This window comes from Arvicola amphibius, chromosome 3, assembly GCF_903992535.2.
Source record: "Arvicola amphibius chromosome 3, mArvAmp1.2, whole genome shotgun sequence".
Taxonomy (NCBI): Eukaryota; Metazoa; Chordata; class Mammalia; order Rodentia; family Cricetidae; genus Arvicola; species Arvicola amphibius.
Genome location: NC_052049.1, coordinates 104,531,577 through 104,552,950, shown reverse-complemented (window position 1 = coordinate 104,552,950; position 21,374 = coordinate 104,531,577). Strand labels below are relative to the sequence as shown.

The window sequence follows — 21,374 nt, the reverse complement described above, 5'->3', positions numbered from 1 at the left end:
GAATGTTACTTCTTTTGAGTTGAGTCAAAATAGCACAGCAAACCCCTCTCTACCTAGCCCCCTCCCACAGTTCTGATTTGTTCCCCTGAAGAACCTCCAATCCTTGCATATCCCATCAAATCCAGGTGTTCCAGGTGGAAGAGAAAAAACAAAAACCGTGGAGATCGTTAGTTCCCTGGGCTGCCTGTACCCTGTACTAATGGTGCGGCCCCTTTTCTTCTGCCCGCAGATCCTCCATGTGAATTAATCCCATGATGCAACATGCCTCCCCAGCCCCAGCTCTGACAATGATGGCCACGCAGAATGTCCCTCCCCCACCCTACCAGGACAGCCCCCAGGTGAGTGTGCCAGGGAAGAATGGGGAGGTACAGTAGTCTTGGAAATCCCACGCGAGGGTGGAACTGGGCTATTCCTACCTCAGCTTTAGCCCGTCAGCCCTGGGGAGGCTTCTCTGGAGAGTCTGGTCTGGGGAATACAAATCCTTGAAGAGTCATGGGACTTGACAAAACACCAGGCTCAGACACTGCCTAGGTTAATTCTGTCACCAGGACCGTAGCCTGGAGTCTGTCTGCCACTCTCTCCCTGCAGACATTGAAAAGAACAGCTAAAGCCCTTAGTCCTGCTTAGGGCAAAATTCACACTGGAGATCTCGGGATGCGATGAGCTTGTGAGTGTTGAGGAGACTTCCCATTTATCCCAGGACCAGACCTCCCGTCCCCTGGTCTCTTGAGTCCTTCAGAGCAGTACCTGGGTACCTGCCTGTTAGAAGAATGAATCTCTTGGGGCTCCGCTGGGCTTCTGCCTAGAAAAAGCAGAAATCTTGGTCCATGACTTCAACTCCCCTTCCCCAGGCCTCATCTTCCACCATTAGTTCAGCTCCCTGTTCTTCTGAGACTCCTTCCCTGGCTGCAAAACCTGTGACCTTCAACAGCGGTGTCTTCCCACCACTTTGGTCCCTCTGGGGCTTTTGTTTTGTTTTGTTGTTCCCCTGGAAGCTGCCAGCTTGAGTGGATTGGGCTGTTGCGGTCCCTGAGATGCATCCCATCTTGTCTCTAGACTTTAGGTGTCTCCCGCCGGCCCCTGAGTCTCCAAAAGCCTGAGTTCTGGGGCTGTGCTTTCACAGGAGAGTACCCTTTGGGGGCCTTTACCTGGTGTTCTCATCCTTTTTCTAAGAGCAAATCTGGTCAGTTCATATCAGCTCAATAATTACCTACTGGGTGAGTGGCATGTGAACTGTGCCCACTAGAATGTCCCCTTGGCCTTTAACAAAGGGAGGCCCTCCTGCGCCTTCTCTGCGGGGGCCCCCCCCCCCCCCCCCGTCCTCTGACCTTCTCCATCCCTTGTACACCAGCCAGCATTTCAAACACGATCATCCTCACAGACCACGTGAAAATGAGTACTCAGGTGTGGAGGCAGGGCGGAGGGCTTTGTTCCCATCAGGACCCATGGCTTCCTGATGCCCCAGCTTTCGTGTAAGCCCGGCGCAGCTGTCCTGCACACGATGTCACTCCCAACTTCTGGGAAGTTGCCGGATGGTGTGAGACCGCTTTGCTCTGGCCATTTCTGACTCCTCTCCCCGAAACTATAGAAACCCTCATCACTCAGTGACCTCCTAGCACCTGTTCCTTAGTCTCCAGACTTGCTCTACACCACACCTTCACGTTCCTTCTCCGGAGCTCTTCAACGTTAAGAAATGGGATGAGGATGGAGGCTACGGAAGAAAGGTGAAGGCGGAGATGGAGTGGGTGGAAGGAAGCAGGGAGTCAGGTTTCCAAACAGAGGCTCTGGCAGCTTCTGGTTTGTGGAAGAAATGCTGCTTTCTCTGGTCCTAGGATACTGGCCTTTGGAGTCAGATGGCCCCAGAGGTCGCTTTCCCCGTTCTTCAGGGCCAGGGTGAGCTTGGCCACTAGCATTCCATGCAGCTGGTCCCCTTGCCTTCCTGCCTCTCAGCTTTCAAGAGCTAACTCCAGCTTCTCGGGGGGAAACTCTGCTCTATTTCCCTTGTAATGTCATTATCCTAAAGAACCAGCTGCTCTCTGACACGGTGTCTTCGGGAAAGCCTGGCCTTATAATAGGACCGTGGGTCAGGCACACAGGGGACTCATCTTAAATGGGGGACTCTCAGGAAACTCTTTCATTACCCCTTCAGGTCTAATCTGTGACTTCTGTTCCCTGTGTGACACGACTCTCTGTCACCTCCCTGGAAACCCAGTTTCTTTCACAGGCAAGGAATGGACAGTCTCTGATATGGAGTCCCCAAAATGAGAAAGGGAGCGAGAAGCAGAGCCACTCCTCGGAGACCCATGCAATCGTTTTAATAATGTTCCCGTTGTGCTAAGGGCTAGCAATACTGAGCATAATCTATTCAAATGCACAGGAGACTGTCACTTTGGAAAATTAGGAATCTGCATTAAAAAATTCCCAAGCCCCGGACCTTCTTTATAATAAATTAGAATTTTTTTCCTAGGCAAGTTCTTAACTTGGCAATTTTCATCTTGAAGTTTGGGGAATAAAGTTATTAAAAAGGAGGAAGACTTTTTTTTCCTTTTCCATTTTAGTAGAGCAGCATTAATGGTTACGGCCCCATGCTATTTGGGCATAAGCCAAAGTGGTACGGTGGCTAAGTGGCTCCTAGCTCTCTGGGCTGTTTGAGTTTGTCCGGGGGAAACTCTGTGACTTCTCATAAGGACATCATGCTGTTTATTATACTCTGAAGACTAACTGTATATTTAGAAACTGCAAAAACAACAACCCAGTAGAACCCTTGAAGCAGATACCTTCCTTCGCTTGGCTTTCTGTTGAATTCCGTTGAAGCGACAGCGCCCTCTACTGTGTAACTCCAATACCTCATACTCTGGTTTCTCTTTAGATGGTTCCAGTATATTTTTGTCAAAAAAAAAAAAAAAAAAAAAAAAAAAAAAAAAAAAAAAAAAAAAAAAAAAAAAAAAAAAAAAAAAAAAACTGTAATACCTTAATTCTAATATGCTGTGTCTGTGCCTTTGATCCGGACCCTCATTTTATGCACTGAGGAGATATGGGTAGATTGCTCAAACTCAGAGTTCTGTAAGGATTGGTTAATGAAAATGTTGTCTACAGGGAGGTTGAATATGAAGTAGATGCATGAACCCTCAGTTGAATGCATTGTGTTGATTCCTAGATCACTGTTTCTGTTCTTATGCATCTCTGTCACAGTGGGCCTGGCCGTCACAGTCACTGAGATTTCTACAGCCTCCACTACTATCCAGAATTGCTGCCAACTCTAATGGAGCCCTCAAAGTCATGTCCCTTTATTATATATTTATAAAATACCAGCAAATGTCACTCTGCTCTCTTTTCTAGAATTCTTGTGGTGTCAACCACCCTGTGACTCCTAGTTCTAATAGTATAGAAGGTGTTCATATCCTCTCTTTCCACCTCAGGAATACCTGGAAGTCCTCCTGTTTCTTGTCAGGCAGCATATGCCCGTGCAGCATCTTCTACCATGCCAAGTTCTCTCTTCTGTAGCTCCATCGACAAATCCAGGAAACGGATTTGCTAGTGAGGGCAACAGCTTCTCCACCTTTACAGAGCCCCAGGAAACACAAGATAGCAAGCCCCACCCTACCCTTCCTCAAACACAGACACATGCCTACTGTTCCATGAGTGTTCTTGGTTTACAGGCAAGACACATACTTAAATCATCTGGTCTACTGGGGTAGATATTCGATGTTTAATATTCTCTGTCTGTGCATCTCCAGCAACCCCTGCTGCATGAGCTTTTGACCAGGAAGCTGAAATCTTAATGGATCCTTTTTCAGCTCTGGTGAATGTGGCACTCAGGGGGTAGGGGAGATTAGGAATAAATGGTAGGCAGGTATCTTGGAGTTGACACTGAATGACATGACAAGACTTGCTCTGAGAGGGACTTTGACAGTTTACTCAGGACTGGCTTCCTCGTTCATCAGAGGGCACAAGATGGCAACTCAGAAGGAAGCCCTTTGATAAAAACAGAATTCCACTGCTCTGTCCCCCTGCAGCCCTTGGAGTAAAGAGAACTATGTCAGGAACCAAGGAAACTGCACTCATAGATCCAGGCTCAAAATGATGCTTTCCTCCCTTCCTGCAAGGGAAGGTAAGACGAGCCAGAGGCCAGACTACACAGCATCCTCTCTTGCCCCACTTCCCCGGCTTCCCCTCTCTCTCCTAGCCCTGATGCTCCAAGCAGAACCAGGGGTGCATCAGGCCTGGGGAAGCTGGCTAGGCTTTGATCAGTCATTAGGATCCCCATGCTGGTTTCATTAACAAGGCAGAAGGGGGTGGATGGGGCCCCTGGCTGTGAATGGCCTCCATCCAGGCCATGCAGCTGTGCCGGGCAAGCAGGTTCAGATGTTGTCACACTCCTTTACATCCCTCTCATCTCTTTAAGGCCAGAAGCCCCCTGCCTTGCAGGGTCCTCTGCTCAGCTGCCTGTGAAACACATTCACTTTGCAGCATAGAGTTAATTCATCTGCTTTCAAAGTTCTCCTAAGCCTTTTCTGTAGCTATGATTGACAGTTCCCCCTGCCCCTGGGGGCAACACCCGAGGGACCATATGGGAGACCCATCTTCCGTCGATTTGACTCATCAAAACAGATTCTTCTCTCTCTTTTATTTTGTTGTGGGCCTTTCTTCCCGTTATATTCAGTGACCTTTCTCCCTGCTTGCTTGGGCCACCCATGTCTTTAGACCTGGATTCTTCATTGCAGAGAAAGCAAAAGCAAACTCCAGGTCTAGCTGGGCCCTTTCTGCCCCTGCGTAGGAGATGATGGACTGGCCCCAGCACTAGAAAGCCCGTAATAAACATGCTCAGAACCTAGTTTAGGTTTTGCTGTTGATTAACTTACTACTTCAGTTTCTGCCATTACCAGAAACAGAGATCTTATTGTCTAACTTCCTGTCTCCAAGCAGGACAAGTATCCCAAGCAGCTACCAAAATAGTTAGCAGCCCAAGGATGAAAAGCCTAAAATAAATCAGGGAACAGGTGATTCGAGCCAACAGCAGGGCTGAGGAGTACTGTACATGCTGTGTCCTTTCCTATGCCATCTTTGGAGACTCAGTGTCCCTGGGACCTAGCAGGAGGGGCTGGGTGAGTAAGACACCAGGATTCCTGTTGCTCTTGGAGTTGGTGGTCTGGAGAGTAGGATGTTCACCACAGCAGGCAGCCAAGCATCTTGGGACGACCCTCGCCCTGCTTCTGCTATAGTCCACAAACCCAGGCGAGTAATTTCAGTAATGATCGTGTGCATTCGCTCATCTTCTTTAGCAAACGCTGAGTGCTTCCTGCAGGCCTTGCCAACTGTGTGCTATGCGTTGCAAGTGTAGAATTCTAGTCCCTGTCCCAGTGGGGCCTTGGTTTTTGCAGGGGTAAAGAGGAACTTCTACCCTTCTTGCTTTCAACCTGTGAACGCTGTAGTATGAACCTGGGGTGCGGGTTTCTCAGCGTCTGCTCAACCATGCTGGGGTTTGATTCCTCACTGCGTCTTCTGCACATCTCTGTGGCCCAGATGGGATTGAACTTTAATTACTTTTTTATTAGGAACACAATAGGCATATCAGATATGTTTTTCCAGCTAAGACCACACACACACACACACACACGATAGACACATGCACACAATCAGAGTCTGTTAGGTTCCCCAAAGGTCTATTGGAAATCATTGACTGGCTTGGGAAAATGACAGAAGTGAGCGATCCTGTGGAAATGAGTGGGAAGGAGGGGAGTGGTCACATCCCCCCAAACTGTACAAAGCTGAGACCTGTGAGACAGGGTTTCTATCCCTTTCCCGGCCTCTGTTATAGCTTCCTGTCAGTGATACTCCAGGTACACATTAGAAGGATGGGGGAGGCAGCAGCTAATAAGACTCCCTTTCTAAGCCACTGCCTATAAAGCCCTGTATAATAAGTTCATTAGTCAAGACCCCTCCCCCATTAAGCAGCACCCTATCTCTTCTGTGGACTTGCCTGGATAGCTGGCCCAGGGATCCTGGTGGAGAGGACTCAGGGGTTTTTTTTTTTTGTCCCAGGAACTCCTCCTGCCAGGTGCCGCCTGATTCTGTCAATGCTCCCCCTCCCTAGGGTGGCTGCAGATATTTTGAGGAGCCCTCTGCAGCATCTTGCTTGTCGGGAGCATTTTAACTATCACTCACTCATTCTGTCTGCCATTCAGTCATTTAATATCACAGATGTTGAGAGTGGGTACAGATAGAGACAGGCAGGGGCCAAGGGTACCTGATCCTGCGAGGTGTGGAAGAAAGAATGGATTCTTGGGAAAGGAAGTGAGGATGCTTCCTACAGAGGCAGCCACGGCAATCATCAGCCATTTTCGGGCAGCCCAGAGCCCTGGGGTGTGATGGAAGAGAGCGTGGAGAGGAGTGCTGGTCCCCTTTGCTGGGGTTCAGTGAACAGGCCCCAGCTCGGAGAACTCTGAGTCCATTATTAACCTCTTCGGAGAGTGTCGGCACTGACCAAGCCTGATGCTGCCTCCCACCTGTTCTGCCCAAATGGCTTCAAGTAACGACCCTCTCCCAGGCAGGTCTTTTTTTGGTTTTTCGGTGTGTAGCTCTGACTGTCCTGGAACTCACTCTGTAGACCAGGCTGGTCTTGAACTCACTGAGATCCTGCCACCTCTGTCCCCTGAGTGCTGGGTTTAAAGGCATGCACTGCCACTGCCACCACCAGGCGGGCTCCAGGCAGGTCTTTGGGCAGTCTCTGGGTGCTAGGGAAATGAACCCATGCTGGCTTTTTCCTGCACTAGAGGGAGTGCCAGTTACTGGGTGGAGCTTTTGAAGCCCTTGGTGGGCTGGACCCGCTCAGAATCTGTTGGGCTCCTTTAGGGATGCTCATCCTGACTTTCTCCTGCCAGGTCTAGGGCTCAGAGGAGGTGGGGAAAGGGATGTGTCTTAGCAGTGTCTGTGCTGAGAAGTTACAAGTACGGGTCAATCAAGGTTTGTGGCAAGGAATCTGAAAAAGATGTATGATCAAAGACACACAAGAGCAATACTGTGTGTAGTGAGGAAGAGCAATACTGTGTGTTGTGAGGAAACCCGGGAGGTGTGGGCCTGGAAGGGCATGGCAGAGGGTGGGGCATGGATTCTGAGAAGACATAAAAGAAAGATAAAAGAAGATTGATAAAAGAAAGAATCCACAGCCCTTAGCCAAGGGTAGCTCATAGGTAAAGCACTTGCCTAGCATGCACAAGGCCCTGGGTTCGGTCCCCAGCACTGCAATGAAGCAGTTAGCGAGCGCCCATGCTTTGTCATGCTCCTGTGTGCCCTCCTGGTACAAATGGAGAGTGGTGTTCACTCTGTGCAACTGAGAGAGCACCTGGGACTCAATGGAACTGAGTCCCCTGCACAAGGGGACGGTTGATGACTGGGGGTATTTGTTTCTGTCATTCTGTCATTCCACCTCCCTGGAAGTATTACAGAGTGGGTTCTTTTGGCGGAGGTACACTGATGTCACAGGACCCCAGGGCAAAGAGGAAAAGAGAGGCAGCCAGCTAATAGGGTGCAGGATTTAAGATACAAGAATTATATTAACAGCCATTGCCATGTCGAGGCTTATTAAGTTCCAGCTGCTTCACCAGGCATTATCTCAATTTCGTTCTAACCACCTCTCACCGTAGGTATAAAGGATTCTTCCCATTTTATAAACAGGGATCAGAAAGGTTGAAGAAGTTGCCCAAGTCTCACAGGCAGAAAGAGCCTGTATAAAGGAGATGCCCACCTCAGCACATCCTGCCGAGATCCATTAGCTCCAGATCTTGGCAGGGTGCCCACTGCTCCAATCTGTGTGTGGTCAGAGACTTCCCCGTTATGATCCAAGGCCTTTGGGGTCAGCTAGAAAGGTAGCAGTTGCATTAAGGGAAGTCCTAGCTGCTCCTCACCATTTACTCTTACGTTCCATAGAGTTTGGATGGCCACTGCGTCAGACAGTGGCGCAACAGCAATACACAGGTAAGACCTGGCCTCTGCCCTCACGCATCCTCCAGTCTGACAGGAGAGCCAGACAAGCTGGCAGATAATTGGAACCATGCTACCCGGTCATGCAAGCACAGAGCAGGTGTCCTGCCCACTCCGGGGTGTCTCTGTCAGGACCACAAAGGGACAGCTGCCCTCTCAGCAGGGATGGGGGTAAGGAACATCACTCCCGTTCCTCCGATAATGCATCAGAAGGGAAAGTTACACAGGCAAAGTTGCCCAGCAGTCAGCATCAAGGGTGAGATTCATGGCTTCTTTTGTGTGATGCCCATACCCCTGCTCTCCCCAAAGCACAGCGCCTTTCTAGGGAGACTTTGCTGGGGTTCTCTATTCAAGACTACGGCCTTCCACCTCTGTGATATCAGAGCAGAATTCCCAGTGGGTTCTGGCTGTTGGCAGCAATTCAGAGCTCAGGGTTGAAGCCCCTAGTCATCAGCTTTTTTTCTCTAGCTTAGGGTCCCTGGAGGGTCCATCCTTCTGCAGTCTCCAAGAGAAAAAGCAACACAGCAGTAGGCCACTTTGGGCTAATAAGCCCTCCACACTTCTCTACTTAGGTTCCACCTGTTAGAAGTGCTTTCAGCACAGTCACTGTTGGGGAAATTAACTTGAAATTCTGTGCAAGAAGTCTGCTGGGTGACAGACACCGGCAGTGAGGATCTCCAGGATTTCGTCAGCTGCGTGCATGTCTATTTTCTTGTCTGAAAGTGGACAGGAGAACTGTACAGGATTGCTCTTCAGTGTGAGAGCCCACTGCAACCTTTTATTATTCACCTAGATGCTGACTGGCACTGGCTGGTCCCCCTAAAACTGGAGAAGGGAGGTGCTTAATGGGAAAGGTGTCACACAAGCACTAGAGAAGGCAGCCAGAGTGGCACCTTCTGGCCTCTTTTACATCCATCCAGACATTCCTCTACTCATCCTGGCGTGAAGACAAGACTGTCAGAAGAGTTGGATCTCTTAGTCCCCTAGATATGGTATATCTATTCATGTATTTCATGAGCCTCAACTCTTCCCACTTATAGGAGGGAGAGAGGAGAAATCACTTAAGAACTGGGACAAGGGAGCTGAAGAGGCTACCTTAGCCTCTTAGCTCAGAGGCTAAGAGCACCTGTTGCTCTCCAGAGGAGCTGGGCTGGAGTCAGCGCGCCCACGTGGCAGCTCACAACAGTCTGCAACTGCAGTTACAGAGGATCTGACATCCTCTTCTGGTCTCAGGGGATGCCAGACATGCATGTGGTGCACAAGCATACATATAGACTCATCATCCACACTCATACCAGAAGGAACAAGGAGGAGCGAGGGAGAATGACTGGGACGGGAGTCCCTGAGCTCTGGGATTTGGGCTGTGTTGGTTCCATGTTGGAGACCCAGAGAAGCATGGTAATTTTCACGTCGAAGAAAGGGAAGCAGGCAGGTGCCGGTCTCGGGGTCTTCACCCACAGCTAAGAGAAGAGGCAAGAATCACCATCTTGCCCTTTCCCCTAGACATGATCTTGTAATCTCAATGAGGCCTCACAGCCTGTGGAGCAGGTATTTTTTTCCACATTGGGAAATACAATAACATCAGGAGACTTGTGCCAAAACATGTCACTAAGAACCGGTAGAGGATCATTAACCCCAGGCCTGGTTCAGTCTGCTTCACTTGCCTGAGTCTTTTCTGATCCCTTAGTCTGCTCTAGGGGCATCGCTCAACTCTGCCTTCCTCCTCCTCTACCTTTTTTTTTTGTTTTTGTTTTTCGAGACAGGGTTTCCCTGCAGTTTCTAGAGCCTGTCCTGGATCTAGCTCTTGTAGACCAGGCTGGCCTCGAACTCAGAGATCCGCCTGCCTCTGCCTCCCAAGTGCTGGGATTAAAGGCGTGCGCCACCACTGCCCGACCTCTCCTCCTCTACCTTTAAACGGACAGTGCTGCATGTTTGCATTAGTGCCGTCCGTGCCTCATCCCCAGTGAGCCAGGTAGAATTTCCTTAAAGGAAACGCCAGGGTCTGAAGTGGCTTTGAGACCAGCTGGGAATGTACTGAATGGCCTTGTGGATGGATATGAAGGCTAGTGTCCTCCCATGTCAGACCGAGGAGAGTGGAGGGAAGTCACTTGGGAAGTACCCTGGAATTAGTGGTGTGCTGGTGAATAACTAACAGTAGACTGTTGGGCAGGGGTTGGAGAGGAGGGTTCAGCCCTGATTTGCACCATTCACCAATTTTCTTGCTGAAAGTGCTCCCACTGTGGCCAATTTCAAGGCACCCGGACGTCAACCAGCTTGCAAAATTCCCGAAAACTTCAACCGTCAGTTTTCACAGGCCGTTCCAGCTTCACCCAGTTTCTGCCCCTGCTCCTACTCTTTAGACTTTACTGCCCCTAAAGTGGATTTCAGATTACCCCATACCCCTGTAGAGCCTCTGACCTTGTGAACAGTGACTGGTCCTATTTGAATTCCCGGTCTTTGGCAATGGCTAGCCAAAGAAACCTGTTTGGAAGTAAACATTCATCCTCCAAACCTGAAAGAAATGCAGACTTTGCTGGATTGGCCCCCATGAGACACTTAAATCTGAGCCATCCTCCTTCTCAAACCAGCTCTGGTCTCTCCCACCCTCTAACAATCTCTCGGGAGATCTGCAAATGGCCGATTTTGATTTAATTTTTATTCTGAGCATTCATCTTTATCCCATCCGGGCCTTCTACTACCTTTCCCCAATCGGGCAGAGGAGTACCTCCCTCACGCTTCTCTGCTCCACGGGCTCGTCTTAGTAGAGGCCTCTGGATGCCTTCAAGGACACCAGACAATTTACTTATTGGGCACAGCCGACTGTACCAGTGCCTTGACATTTTCCCCTTGGATGAGCTTTGTGGTTGTGCTTGCTTCAGGGCTAGAGCACATTCTACAACTCTCGTGTTCCGTCATAATCCCCTCATTCAGATATTGAGGGGTGAATCTCACGTCTCCCCCATTTCCCCTGCTTACCAAACCATGCTCTCACATGCAACAGCATGCTTACATGTGTGAAAGCATGCTTACACATGCAGCATCTTTCAGGTAGTCTTCATGCAACAAACCACAGGGTCCCCTCACCACACTGGACAGCTGTCCTCCGAATGTTCCTCCATGTACTTGTTTAATCCGAGGGGAAACAGGATCCTAACCCCCTCACTCTGTGCACTGGGCTTTCATTAGTGTGTCCTCAGATGGCATTACTTCGTGTTGGGATTTGCTCGTTCCTTGTTCACAGACACATTACACCTTGGCTATATTGAGCATCAGCTAATGCATTGATACTAACCCTGTATCCTCTGTTCTGCACATACACTATTGATTATGTTTTATTTTTAGAAATGTTCAATTTAAACTTATTAGATGAAAAATAATCTTATTAGGCTTACCCTAAGACCTTTTGGGTCCAAGTTTCTCATCATTTGCAAATTTGTTGAACATTTCTTTAGACAGCCTTTCCATCGCCAAGAAAGATGTTTAGAAAAAGAAAGAAAGAAAGAAAGAAAAAAGAGAAAAAGAAAAGAAAATATATAACCAAAAGAAAACATGTAGCCTTTGCCTAGAAACTTCCCAGATGCTGACATCCGTCCTTTAATTATCGTTGGTGAGGTATAGTTCACTGTCCAAGCGATTGCCCACCGGGCCACATACAGTGGGAGATGCGTTTCCCGGGAGAATTACACTGTAATTTCCCCATCTGCCAGTTTAATGATCTTGCCGAATTCTCCAAGCTGCCGGCACTGCTCTCGGCAAGCCCAGAGTGTAGCTCAGTACCTAGTGTGTGGCAGGGACTCTGGAAGCACCTGCAGACATGCCCATTAGGAGGGAGCAATGAGAGAACCCGGGCCAGACCAGGGTGACGAGGACCACCGTCTTCACTGCGTATGTGCTCTTTCTGCGGCGGGAAGTCTAGTGCAATATCACCTCACTCTTCGCCCATGTAGCAACTCTTTAAAGACCACCGATCCAAAATGCATACTGATGAGAAAACAGGAGCTTAGCCAATTTAAGGGATTTGTCTCAGGTCAAAGGTTAATAAAGGGACAAGCAACTGTCTACAGGCTTCAAGGCACTATGCGCTCTACCAAGCCACCTCTGCAACCAGTTTGCACGTGTATCTCATAGTGGCAGGGATGTTTCATTTTGACAAAAATGATGCAGTATAGTAAAACACAGATTTTTTTACAGTGTCTCATTTATCCTCTGTTATTCATTAATCCCTTGATTCAACATTTATCTAATACTAGTGATGGAATCCAACTGTTATTAGCCCTCCTTGAGTTTTAAAGAGAGGTGGGGAGGAAACAATCAAATATACATATAGCTTATGGTCATGGTGAGGAACAGACAGGAAGAATAAAGCAAGGGGCCACTGGGCAGAGGGGCCTAGATTTTTCTTTAAAGGGTGGCACCTGAGCAGATATATAAGTGGAAAAAGTGAGATCTGCCAATGTCCTGGGGATATACATATAGCAATTATATGCTGTGTTTACAAAACCCTTTCTCTTCTATAAAGCAGGAACATAAGTCCTATTAGGAATGCCCAAACCGTGATTCTGAATATTCATTCATTTATTCATTGACTCTTTTTCTTGACAAATTTTTTTTTGTCAAACCTCAGTCATTTTTATTTAAATATGATCAGTTGAGTGCAGGTGATGGTGACTAGGGGAATAGAGTCAGAGCCAGGCGTGTGTTCTGTCCAAAAACAATGTGACGAGCGCTATCATGGTGTCAGGGCTCAGTGGATGGAGGAGAACTACAGATGTGTTGACACGTCACCATCTTAGGGGTCTATTTAACTAAGAGAACATGATAGAATTAAATGCGGTTATAATGCTTTCCAAATATTTAGAGATTTGGACCATTTCCTTAAATGAAATTTAGTCAGAAAATTCAATATATTATATTAAAAGGAACTGGTATAGTTAGTGTAGAATTGTCGGCCTTGGGACGCCTTCAAAACCCTGTGATCCACTGTGAAAACCACTCCTCTAAAGTCGTTGCTATGGCCAAGAGCAGATGTCTGTCCACTGCCCATAAATGCTCATCTTCAAGTGGCCATAGAAGCCGCATTTGGAGAGCCATTCAGGTAGCCATCCAAACTCCTGAAAGGTTACCTCTTGGCTTGTATTAAAAGGAATAAATAAAACTGCTCAAATGAAAAAATATTCAGCCTCTTTTTCTTGCTTTTTAAAGTTATCTTATCAAACTCATTGTTATTCAGAAGACTCATAGACAGGAGCTGGAGAGGTAGCTTATCTTCACACTTGACACTCTTGCAAAGGACTTGAGTTCAGTTCCCAGTACCCACATGGTGGCTCGCAATCATCTTTAACTCAGTTTCAGGAGACCCACTGCCATTGTCTGAACTTCAAGAGCACCAGACATGCACGTGGTACACAAACATACATACACTCATACACAAAACCACTCAAACACAAAAGACTCATCAACATAATTTTAATAGTTTATTGCATTGTGGTTTTGGGGGTTTTTTTGTTTGTTTTCACCTCTGGGCAACGATAACAACATTTACAGTAAGAACTAGTTCTCAGGTCAAGATCCAGTAGCTACACCTGTAATCCCAGTATCTGGGAAGTGGAAAACAGGTAGCTTACACATTCAAGATGAGCCTTGGCAGCAGATCAAGTTTTAAAGCAGCCTGGGCTACAAAAGACCCTGTCTCAGTAAAAATAAAATAAATTTATCTGTTTTCAAAGTGTGTTGGGCATCCATTCCCTGGTTACTAAGTTGTTTTCTAGACCATATTCATTTAAATAAATGAGAAGACTGCGTTACTGCCCGCTGTAGCAAATGCATTGCATAGGTGCAGCTCTCTTGCCCACATTCCCCCTCCCAGGCACAGCACAGACCAAGGAAGACCTCTCCTTCCATCTAATATGCCTTCCTCTTTATTCTCTCTGCAGATGACAGCAACTACCCAGCCACCTTCCAAGGCCCAGCCTGTCCACATCTCAGCACCCTCAGCTACCGCCAGCACGCCTGTGCCCAGTGCCCCCATCGATCCCCAGGCCCAGCTGGAGGCTGACAAGCGAGCTGTATACAGGTAGGGGACTCTCCAGCCGGTCTCGGCTGAGAGATGCAGGTCAGGGGTACAGAGGGTAGACTCATCAACAGTGATGGCCAGCAGCGGCTTACCTGAGCATCCCTCAATTCAGAATCCACTTACCCCACATCCAACTGGCCACTGTGGGTTTGCTTTAGCATGCAGGAAGTATCTGTGGGAGATAGGAAAGACTGGACAGTGTCAGCCATGATGATGCCCTTACCATCTCAAGTGGGAAGACGGCCCCTAATGAACATCAGAAACACTCGGTTCAGCTAACCAAACCCTCTCTTTGCCATGTTTCTCATTGCCTTCACTCCAACAAGCTTGTCAGGCATCTGACTGCACCGTCTACAACTTGGCAGTGAACAAACTGTGTGTATGCAAATAGGCAGAGCTTAATAAAACACACAGTCCCTCGGCTGCAGGTCCAGACAGGTTGAATCAGTTGGTCAGTCAACAAGAAGAGGGATCTGAGTTGTCTTTATCAGCATTAAACTTGATGCAGCTGTTCCTCGGACTGATTCGGATCCATGCTGCCTTGCAATAGACGTTGTATGTGACTGGGTCCTGGCCCTTCCCCGGAGTGAGAGCTTGCTGAGAGCAGGCAGCTTGTTCCGAGCAGGTAGCTTGTTCCTCTTATTCTGCTTGTACCCAGGGCAGCATCCTGAATGAGAAGGTGGTGAAGCTCAGGGAAATACCCACTTGCCTTCATGAACTCTAGTTCTAGTGTGTATGGTTGGAGAAGAAGGTGTAGTTATCTAAAAACAGGCCTGAATGAGATTTTCATTGTCATTTGTTCATGAGGATCCCACGGTACAAAGGAAAGATGACCAAGACTGCACTTGGTGTTGAGGTTGGGCTCTGGCTAGCACTCACCTCTGCAAGTTCACATGTTTCCATGCACCAGCAAGTGCAACTTACCCTGGCAGGATACATCACAGCTAATGCAAGTAACACGGGGAATGATGCACCCCAGACAGGCAAACAGGAAGACAAGTGAATAGGAAGATTGATTCCTTTCTTTCCCTACACCCCAAAGACAATGCCTTTATGATAATGGTAGCAATTAGCGATGTTATTATCATTATTGCAGCATTATTTTTAGTTGCTCAGATAAGCTGATTGCCTCTAATGCCAACACCTAGGTCTTGCAGAAAAAGAAAACAGTACCTGGTCCCTTCCTGTGCAATGCACAAGCCAGGCCCACTGCCTGTGGATTCAGAGCTCTGCCCAGAGAATTCTGGAATCCGTTCACAGTAACTGGTGTTGGTAGCTCTCAGGGAGGACAAAGGGGCCTCCCTTAGCGTCCTCTCTCCCTCCCTCCCTCATACTCTCCCACTGAATCATTGCTATTAATATTGCAGGCACTATGCTGGACTCCTGGGAAAGAGGGTGAGGTAGGAAGGTAAACACAAGTGCTTGTCACCCCAGGACCCAATAGATATGCAAATAAGAAGGCACCACTGTGTACTCAGAGCAACTGGGCAGATTTCCTTTGGGAGGCAGTGTTTGTGGCTGGTCTTATTGGCTAAGCAAGAGACTCCACCAGCTGGAGAAAAGCGTAGGCTAGCCCTTTCAGGCTGAACAGAACTTGCTGTTACAGGGTCAGGATCAGCCCCCGGCCAGAACAGCTGCAGGTGGAAAGAGAGATTTCACAGCTGCCTGTCCATGAGCCTGGGTAACTCTTGTGTGCCTTTTTGAGGGTGAGCAGCTTGAGAAGGAAGAGGAAATAAATGACCTCTGAAAGCTACCCAGTGGCCTGATGGCTCAGGTTTACACTCGTAGTACTCTATTTAGATTGCTATTCCAAATGTGGTCCATGGGCCAGCAGCAGCATATGAAGTAAGTGAGAACTGATTAGAGAGGCCATGTCTCAGGGCCCCCCAAACCTTCGGATTCAACATGGTCTTGGGGGATTCATATGCTAGTTAGAGGCTCATCCTGTGCCTTTTTGCAGAACCATATGGAGGGGGTGTGTAGTGAGTGTGGATCATAGAGAGTGTCTCTGATTAAGAGGATCTTTGCAGGCTGGAGAGATGGCTCAGGGGTCAGAGACCCTGGTTGCTTTTCCAGAAGACTCATTGATTCTCAGTACCCACATGGCAGCTCACAAAAGTCTGTAACTCCAGTTCCAGGAGGTCCAGTGCCTTCTTCTGGCTTTGTGGTTCAGGCAAAGCATTCATATACTTAAAATAATAATTTTTTAAAAAAAAAATTAGGTGCTCTTTGGGAGAAACCATCAGAGAGGCTAAGGTGGGGTGCTGAGAAGACAGTGCACACACAAACATAAAGCCCCCACCCCCACCCCACTGGTCTCCCTCCCCTTCTCATTGTTGCCCCTAGGCCACAAACACAATTACCATTGTGCATCCAATCATGCTATCTGCTAGGCATAAAAAGTTTCTGGAAGCTCAGGCTTACTCCTACCTCTCACTGAGCTTCAGGTCCATGAGAAACTCAAGCAGCATATTTAATAAGAGTTAATGAGGCAACCCATGTAAGCACCTGGCACCGTGGTTGGCATAAAGCAAAACTTGTGCTTCACAAGGCCACCACATCCATGGGCTCCAAGTCCTTCCCAAGAGTCCAGGCTCACGCTGCACCCAAGCCAAGCTGCAGGAGAAGTGACCCACTGCTTCTCAAGACCTGTCCACCCACGTGTCCCTTGAAGTAGGCCCAGAGCTTCCTTCAGTTAGCACTTTTCCCTGCTCACCCTTTTTCTTGCCTGGGGCTAACCCAAAAAAAGCCCTGAGCATTTGCCCAAGGTAGGTTGTGGCCATCTGGCCAAGGAAAGGCACGCCTAGGCAAACATGGCCCAATAGGTTGGAGCTAACACCTATTCTATTGCCCAGCTCCCCAGCCCTCCAGCCCTATTGCTGGAGGCCCAGAGCACCAGAGTGGCTCCTGCATTCACACCTCTCCTACCAGTACCAGTAGCCCTCTCGGCAGCCATTGCTCGGATGCCCAGGCTCCTGTAGGGTCTGTAATTTTAATTAGATTTGCCTGCCGGGGCAGTTTGGTTATTCCAAACACATCAAGGAGTCCACATTTTATATCAATAAATATAACAAGACCCTTCCCGTTCAGATTAGTGCTACTTTTTTTGGAAGTCTTCCCTGTGGCCCCTTCTAGGACTATAGATGGAGGAAGATGGGGGAGGCTACCCACCCCCCACCGATACAGCCCCTGCTGACAGGCAGAGGGGCAGTGTGACAAAGGGAAGGGAGCCTGCCAGTGCCCCCAAGGTTTTATTTGTGTATAAGGATGTGTTAATGAAATGTATTGGTTCCCTTCTGATCTGGGGGAGGGGTCGAGCAGAACTTGTCTTTAATTGGATCATACCAGAGCATCATCTGGGCTAATCAGCAAGGCAACCAGGAGCTCCGGCTCAGATTAATGATTTCAGTCTAATCCAAGCAGATCCCATGATTGGATACACATCCCTGGTAATTGTGTTTGTGGCCCAGGAGCAATGATGAGAGGGAATAGGAAGAGGGGAGGCTTGTGGAGTAGGAGGCTTTAGGTTTGGATGGTCCTCGGTTTTCTCGGTCCCCACCGCAACGCTGATGTTTCCTTCTTCCAGAGAAGTTCAAATGTAACTTGGACTGCAGCACCCCACCTGCCGCGCGGCTGAACGGTGGTCAGGTGTCGGGTGCAGTTTGAGACGGAGGGATTAGGAGGCAGAGCAGAGACGGGGCCAAGAGGGTGAGGTTAATCCAGCTTTCACTCCCCCTCCTCCCCTCCAGTCTCCTTCGCTCCCCTTTGAAGTGTGTGGGTTCCCATGGAAACCGCGATGTCCTGGGGAGCAGAAGAGTGGCAGGGAGCTAGGCTGGCCAGGTGCGAGGGTGGGGGAGGAGGGCGACTTTGCCGAGCATGCTCAGCTAAAGTCTGGGCTGCCTCTCCTTTGGTGGGAGAGAACCCTCAGAGCTGTGACCCACGGGCAGCGCTGAAGTTACCTGTGATAAAGACGTGTGGGCCGGGGGCCCGGATAGGAAAAAAAGAGGAAAACGGTTGTGCTTCGCTTCCCCGTGGAAAAGCACTAGAGGGTCAGCTGCAGGATCAGCCGGAGAGGGTGATTCCTCTTCTCTGCCCCGTGTTCCTTTGTGCCATTACAATTACGTTAATTGGATTAACGTCTGGGATTAACATTTCCGTGCCCTCCTCTCGCTAGACTGTTAACTCCATGAGGACAGGGTTGGATCCCTGTCAATCTTGCTCATTGCTCTGTCCCTAACACTTTACACAAACCAGCCTTAGCAATTTAAGCAAAGAGGGTGTTATATACTTGTTGAGGGCACTAATTAAAAAGGTTAGACAGTGCCCCATAAATACACCATGCCCTAGGTTGATGTGCTGGCAAGTGGCTGGGGAGGGGAGGGGAGTCTAGTAGCATTTGCCAATTTCTGTGGTGTAAATGCTCCTTCCATGACCCACTCAAAAGAGCTACTGAAGGGTTGGAAGAGATACCCAGGACTCAGTCTTGCCAGGGTGAAGTACAATCACCAAGGAGCCAGATCACAGATACACAGTCCCTATTTACAAATGGAGGAAGGGAAATAATCCTCCGTGCAGATTCTGTGGAGTAGCCTTCAATGGCCTTGATCCTATCTTGGTTCTGTCCTCTCGGGTCTAACATGAAAATCTTAGTTTGCGGTGTTCTGTCTTTAATGACTTAATGCTTCGAAAAGTGCTGAGGGTGGAGTAAGCACCGTCTAAGTACATAAGTACCATGGTGCTCCAACTGAACCCTGAGGCAGAGAGTTTTCTCCTTTGGGGACTCTACACAATGCTTTTCGGTGCGCTTGAGCGAGCCACCTCTCAGCATCCACCCTTGCCCAACAGCCTTTGCTGGCTTCCCAGTGAGCAAACTCCCTCATGGCAGCTCCAGAAGCCCCGCCTTCAACCATTCTTTTCCTCTCCTCTTTTCTCCTGTCTTAGGATCTTGGCTTTTGCATACAACATACGTGACTCTTCAGATCAGTCCTGGATCCCATGAGCCAATTAGCTGGGAGCTTCCACCCAGGTGTGCCCTACCCCCCGAGATCTCGTGCCAAGTCCAGCTGTCATTCAATAGAGCAAGGTGCATTCCTAAAGCGCTAGGTATATTACGCTCATTCTTCTTGCAGCCAGACTGGGTTCCTCTCAAATCTGCACCTGTCAGAGAAGGGAGGAAACAGGAAAGCGAGCAGCGTTCAGATCACTCCCATGAGGCTATCCTAAAGGTCACTGAATCCCGAGCCTTGATCCTGACAGTCCTTTTAGCTGGAGGTGCAAATTCAGCCTAGCAACCCATGCTAGGCAGGGGAAATAGAATAATGTTCTAGAAATAGATGTGGCGATAACTAACTTTGTCACCTTGGGTGAGTTAATCTCTCCGAGCCTCCATTTTCTCAGCCGGAGAAAAAACACTATTAGCCAGGGTAAAGTTACGTAGCATTCGGTGACACCCAGTGCAGAGAGCTGTGTGTGTTCGGTGGCCTGGAGGGTCTTAAGCACCGGCCCAGCTCTGTGGCTTTGGCCTACTCAGTCTGAAACATTCGGTGATATAGGACAACAGTCTTGGCAGTTGCCTGCTTCACACTCTGGCTCCACCACTGGTCACTAAGTCGTTCTATGTCCCGGCTTCCTTCTCTGTAAATGGGAGCAAAAGTAATACTATCTTTTCGTCAGGGATGCCACAAGGATTAGATTGGCACAGGCCAAGGCTTAGTAAAGAACCTGGGTGGGGGTGGGTGCTGAGGAGAGGCTCGAGAAAAAAGTGCTTGCCGCTCAAGCATGGAGACCAGAGTTTGAATCAAAAACAGAGAGAGACAGAGACAGAGACAGAGTCAGAGACAGACAGAGACAGAGACAGAGGGAAAAGGCAGTGCTTGTTTGTAACTGAGTGATGGGGTTGCTTGGGTAGGTGGATCCTGGGCACTCACTGGCCAGCCTCTTTAGGGTTCAGGGTCAGTGAGAGACCCTGACTCAAAAAATAAGGTGGGGAGGAACAAAAGAGATCTGACATCTCCCTCTGGCTGCCATGGGCAGGTCTACTCCCCCACACTAGTACACAAGCACACCCCACATGCACATATGGCAGATGGGAAGCATTCTCTGTAGGTGACAGCTCTGGAAAATTGAAGCAAGCAGGGTCAGTAGGACTAGGAAGTCAAGGGCAGGGGCTATGAAGACGAGAGGGGGGCTCCTACTCAAGTGATTCTCACAATGCTATTCAATTAAGCATTTATTTAGTGTGCTGTGTGATGTAAAACGTTGTATTGAGTCCTGAAGGCATTACAAAGAAGGAATGAACAGGGAGGAAGGCGAGTAGACGCAGAAAATAGCTGAAGGATCAACTCAGCACCAAAGTAAGGGATCCAAAATGCAGCTGAGTGCCTAGCTTAGGCTAGCCCTGTGCGGGAGAGTCACACTGGTTTTTCCAAGGGAGGCAAATCCTGAGAGAATGCCATCATCGAAGCTGGCCTTCCAGGGGCTGGGTTGGAAGATGCTAGGAAGCCAGTGTCCCTGCAATCAGGCTGGACAAGGGGGCAGGGGTCCTGTTCCCTTCAACAACTTCCTGGCCAGGGCCCTGGGAACTGCCACTTCCTAACGATGCGTTGCTGAGGGAATTTGTCCACCCTGTGACCAAAGAGTGTTTTGGCTACTACTAAGTGACCCCAGGGGTTAACTCTCTGTCCTCCTGGCACTATGCTTGGTCATGCATGGAATGTGTTAGATAAGGTAGCCTGAGAATGGCGTGAGAGAAACGGAGCCATTCCAAGGATGAAGTCTGGACCAGCTCTAGGCCAAGACCTCTGAAGTACTAGGTACACAGGACAGATGTTCCAGGCTGTGTCCTTGGCTGGGCTTTATGGGCTAGAAACTTTAGGGACTGTTCCCTGTTCTCTGAAGCAGCTGGGTTTACTGGCATGGGAAAGAAAATCTCAGCTAGTGGCTGTCATCAGGGGCTCCAGACTTCTGAAGCCATTGTTTAGGAAGTAACACCAGGCTCTAGTTTCTCTGGTTCCAAGGAAAACCCATTCTGTTCCCTCCCTACTGGCTTCTGAAGGTTCTTGGCCCAAGCTTGGCTTCTGCACAGGTTCCTGGCAGGCCAGCGGGCTGTAACTGCCTCGTTCTGGAGCAGTATGCCCAGAAATGGTAAGTCCTGGGCCTCCACTGCTCACAGTCTTCATCTAGATAGAACCGAACTGTCCATAGGCTGTGCCCACACCCCCACCAAGACGTAACTTACCCAGGAATCCAGAAGCCCGAAGAATTATCGTCACAAGGTCATACAGTGTTCGGTACACAGAGACCTCAGTGACCAGTGGCCTCT

General features: G+C 48.9%; 1 protein-coding gene across 4 annotated transcripts in view; it reads left to right on the top strand.

Annotated features, from left to right (window-relative positions):
• Positions 1-251: 251 nt before the first annotated feature.
• The window catches only part of Pknox2 (PBX/knotted 1 homeobox 2), a 74,769-nt gene continuing 53,646 nt past the window's right edge, over positions 252-21,374 (top strand). For all 4 annotated transcript variants that reach the window (XM_038323377.1, XM_038323376.1, XM_038323375.1 and 1 more), the window contains exons 1-2: positions 252-338; positions 13,914-14,053. In XM_038323377.1, coding sequence (XP_038179305.1) covers positions 252-338; positions 13,914-14,053 — 227 coding nt within the window. The remainder of the gene's footprint in view (positions 339-13,913; positions 14,054-21,374) is intronic.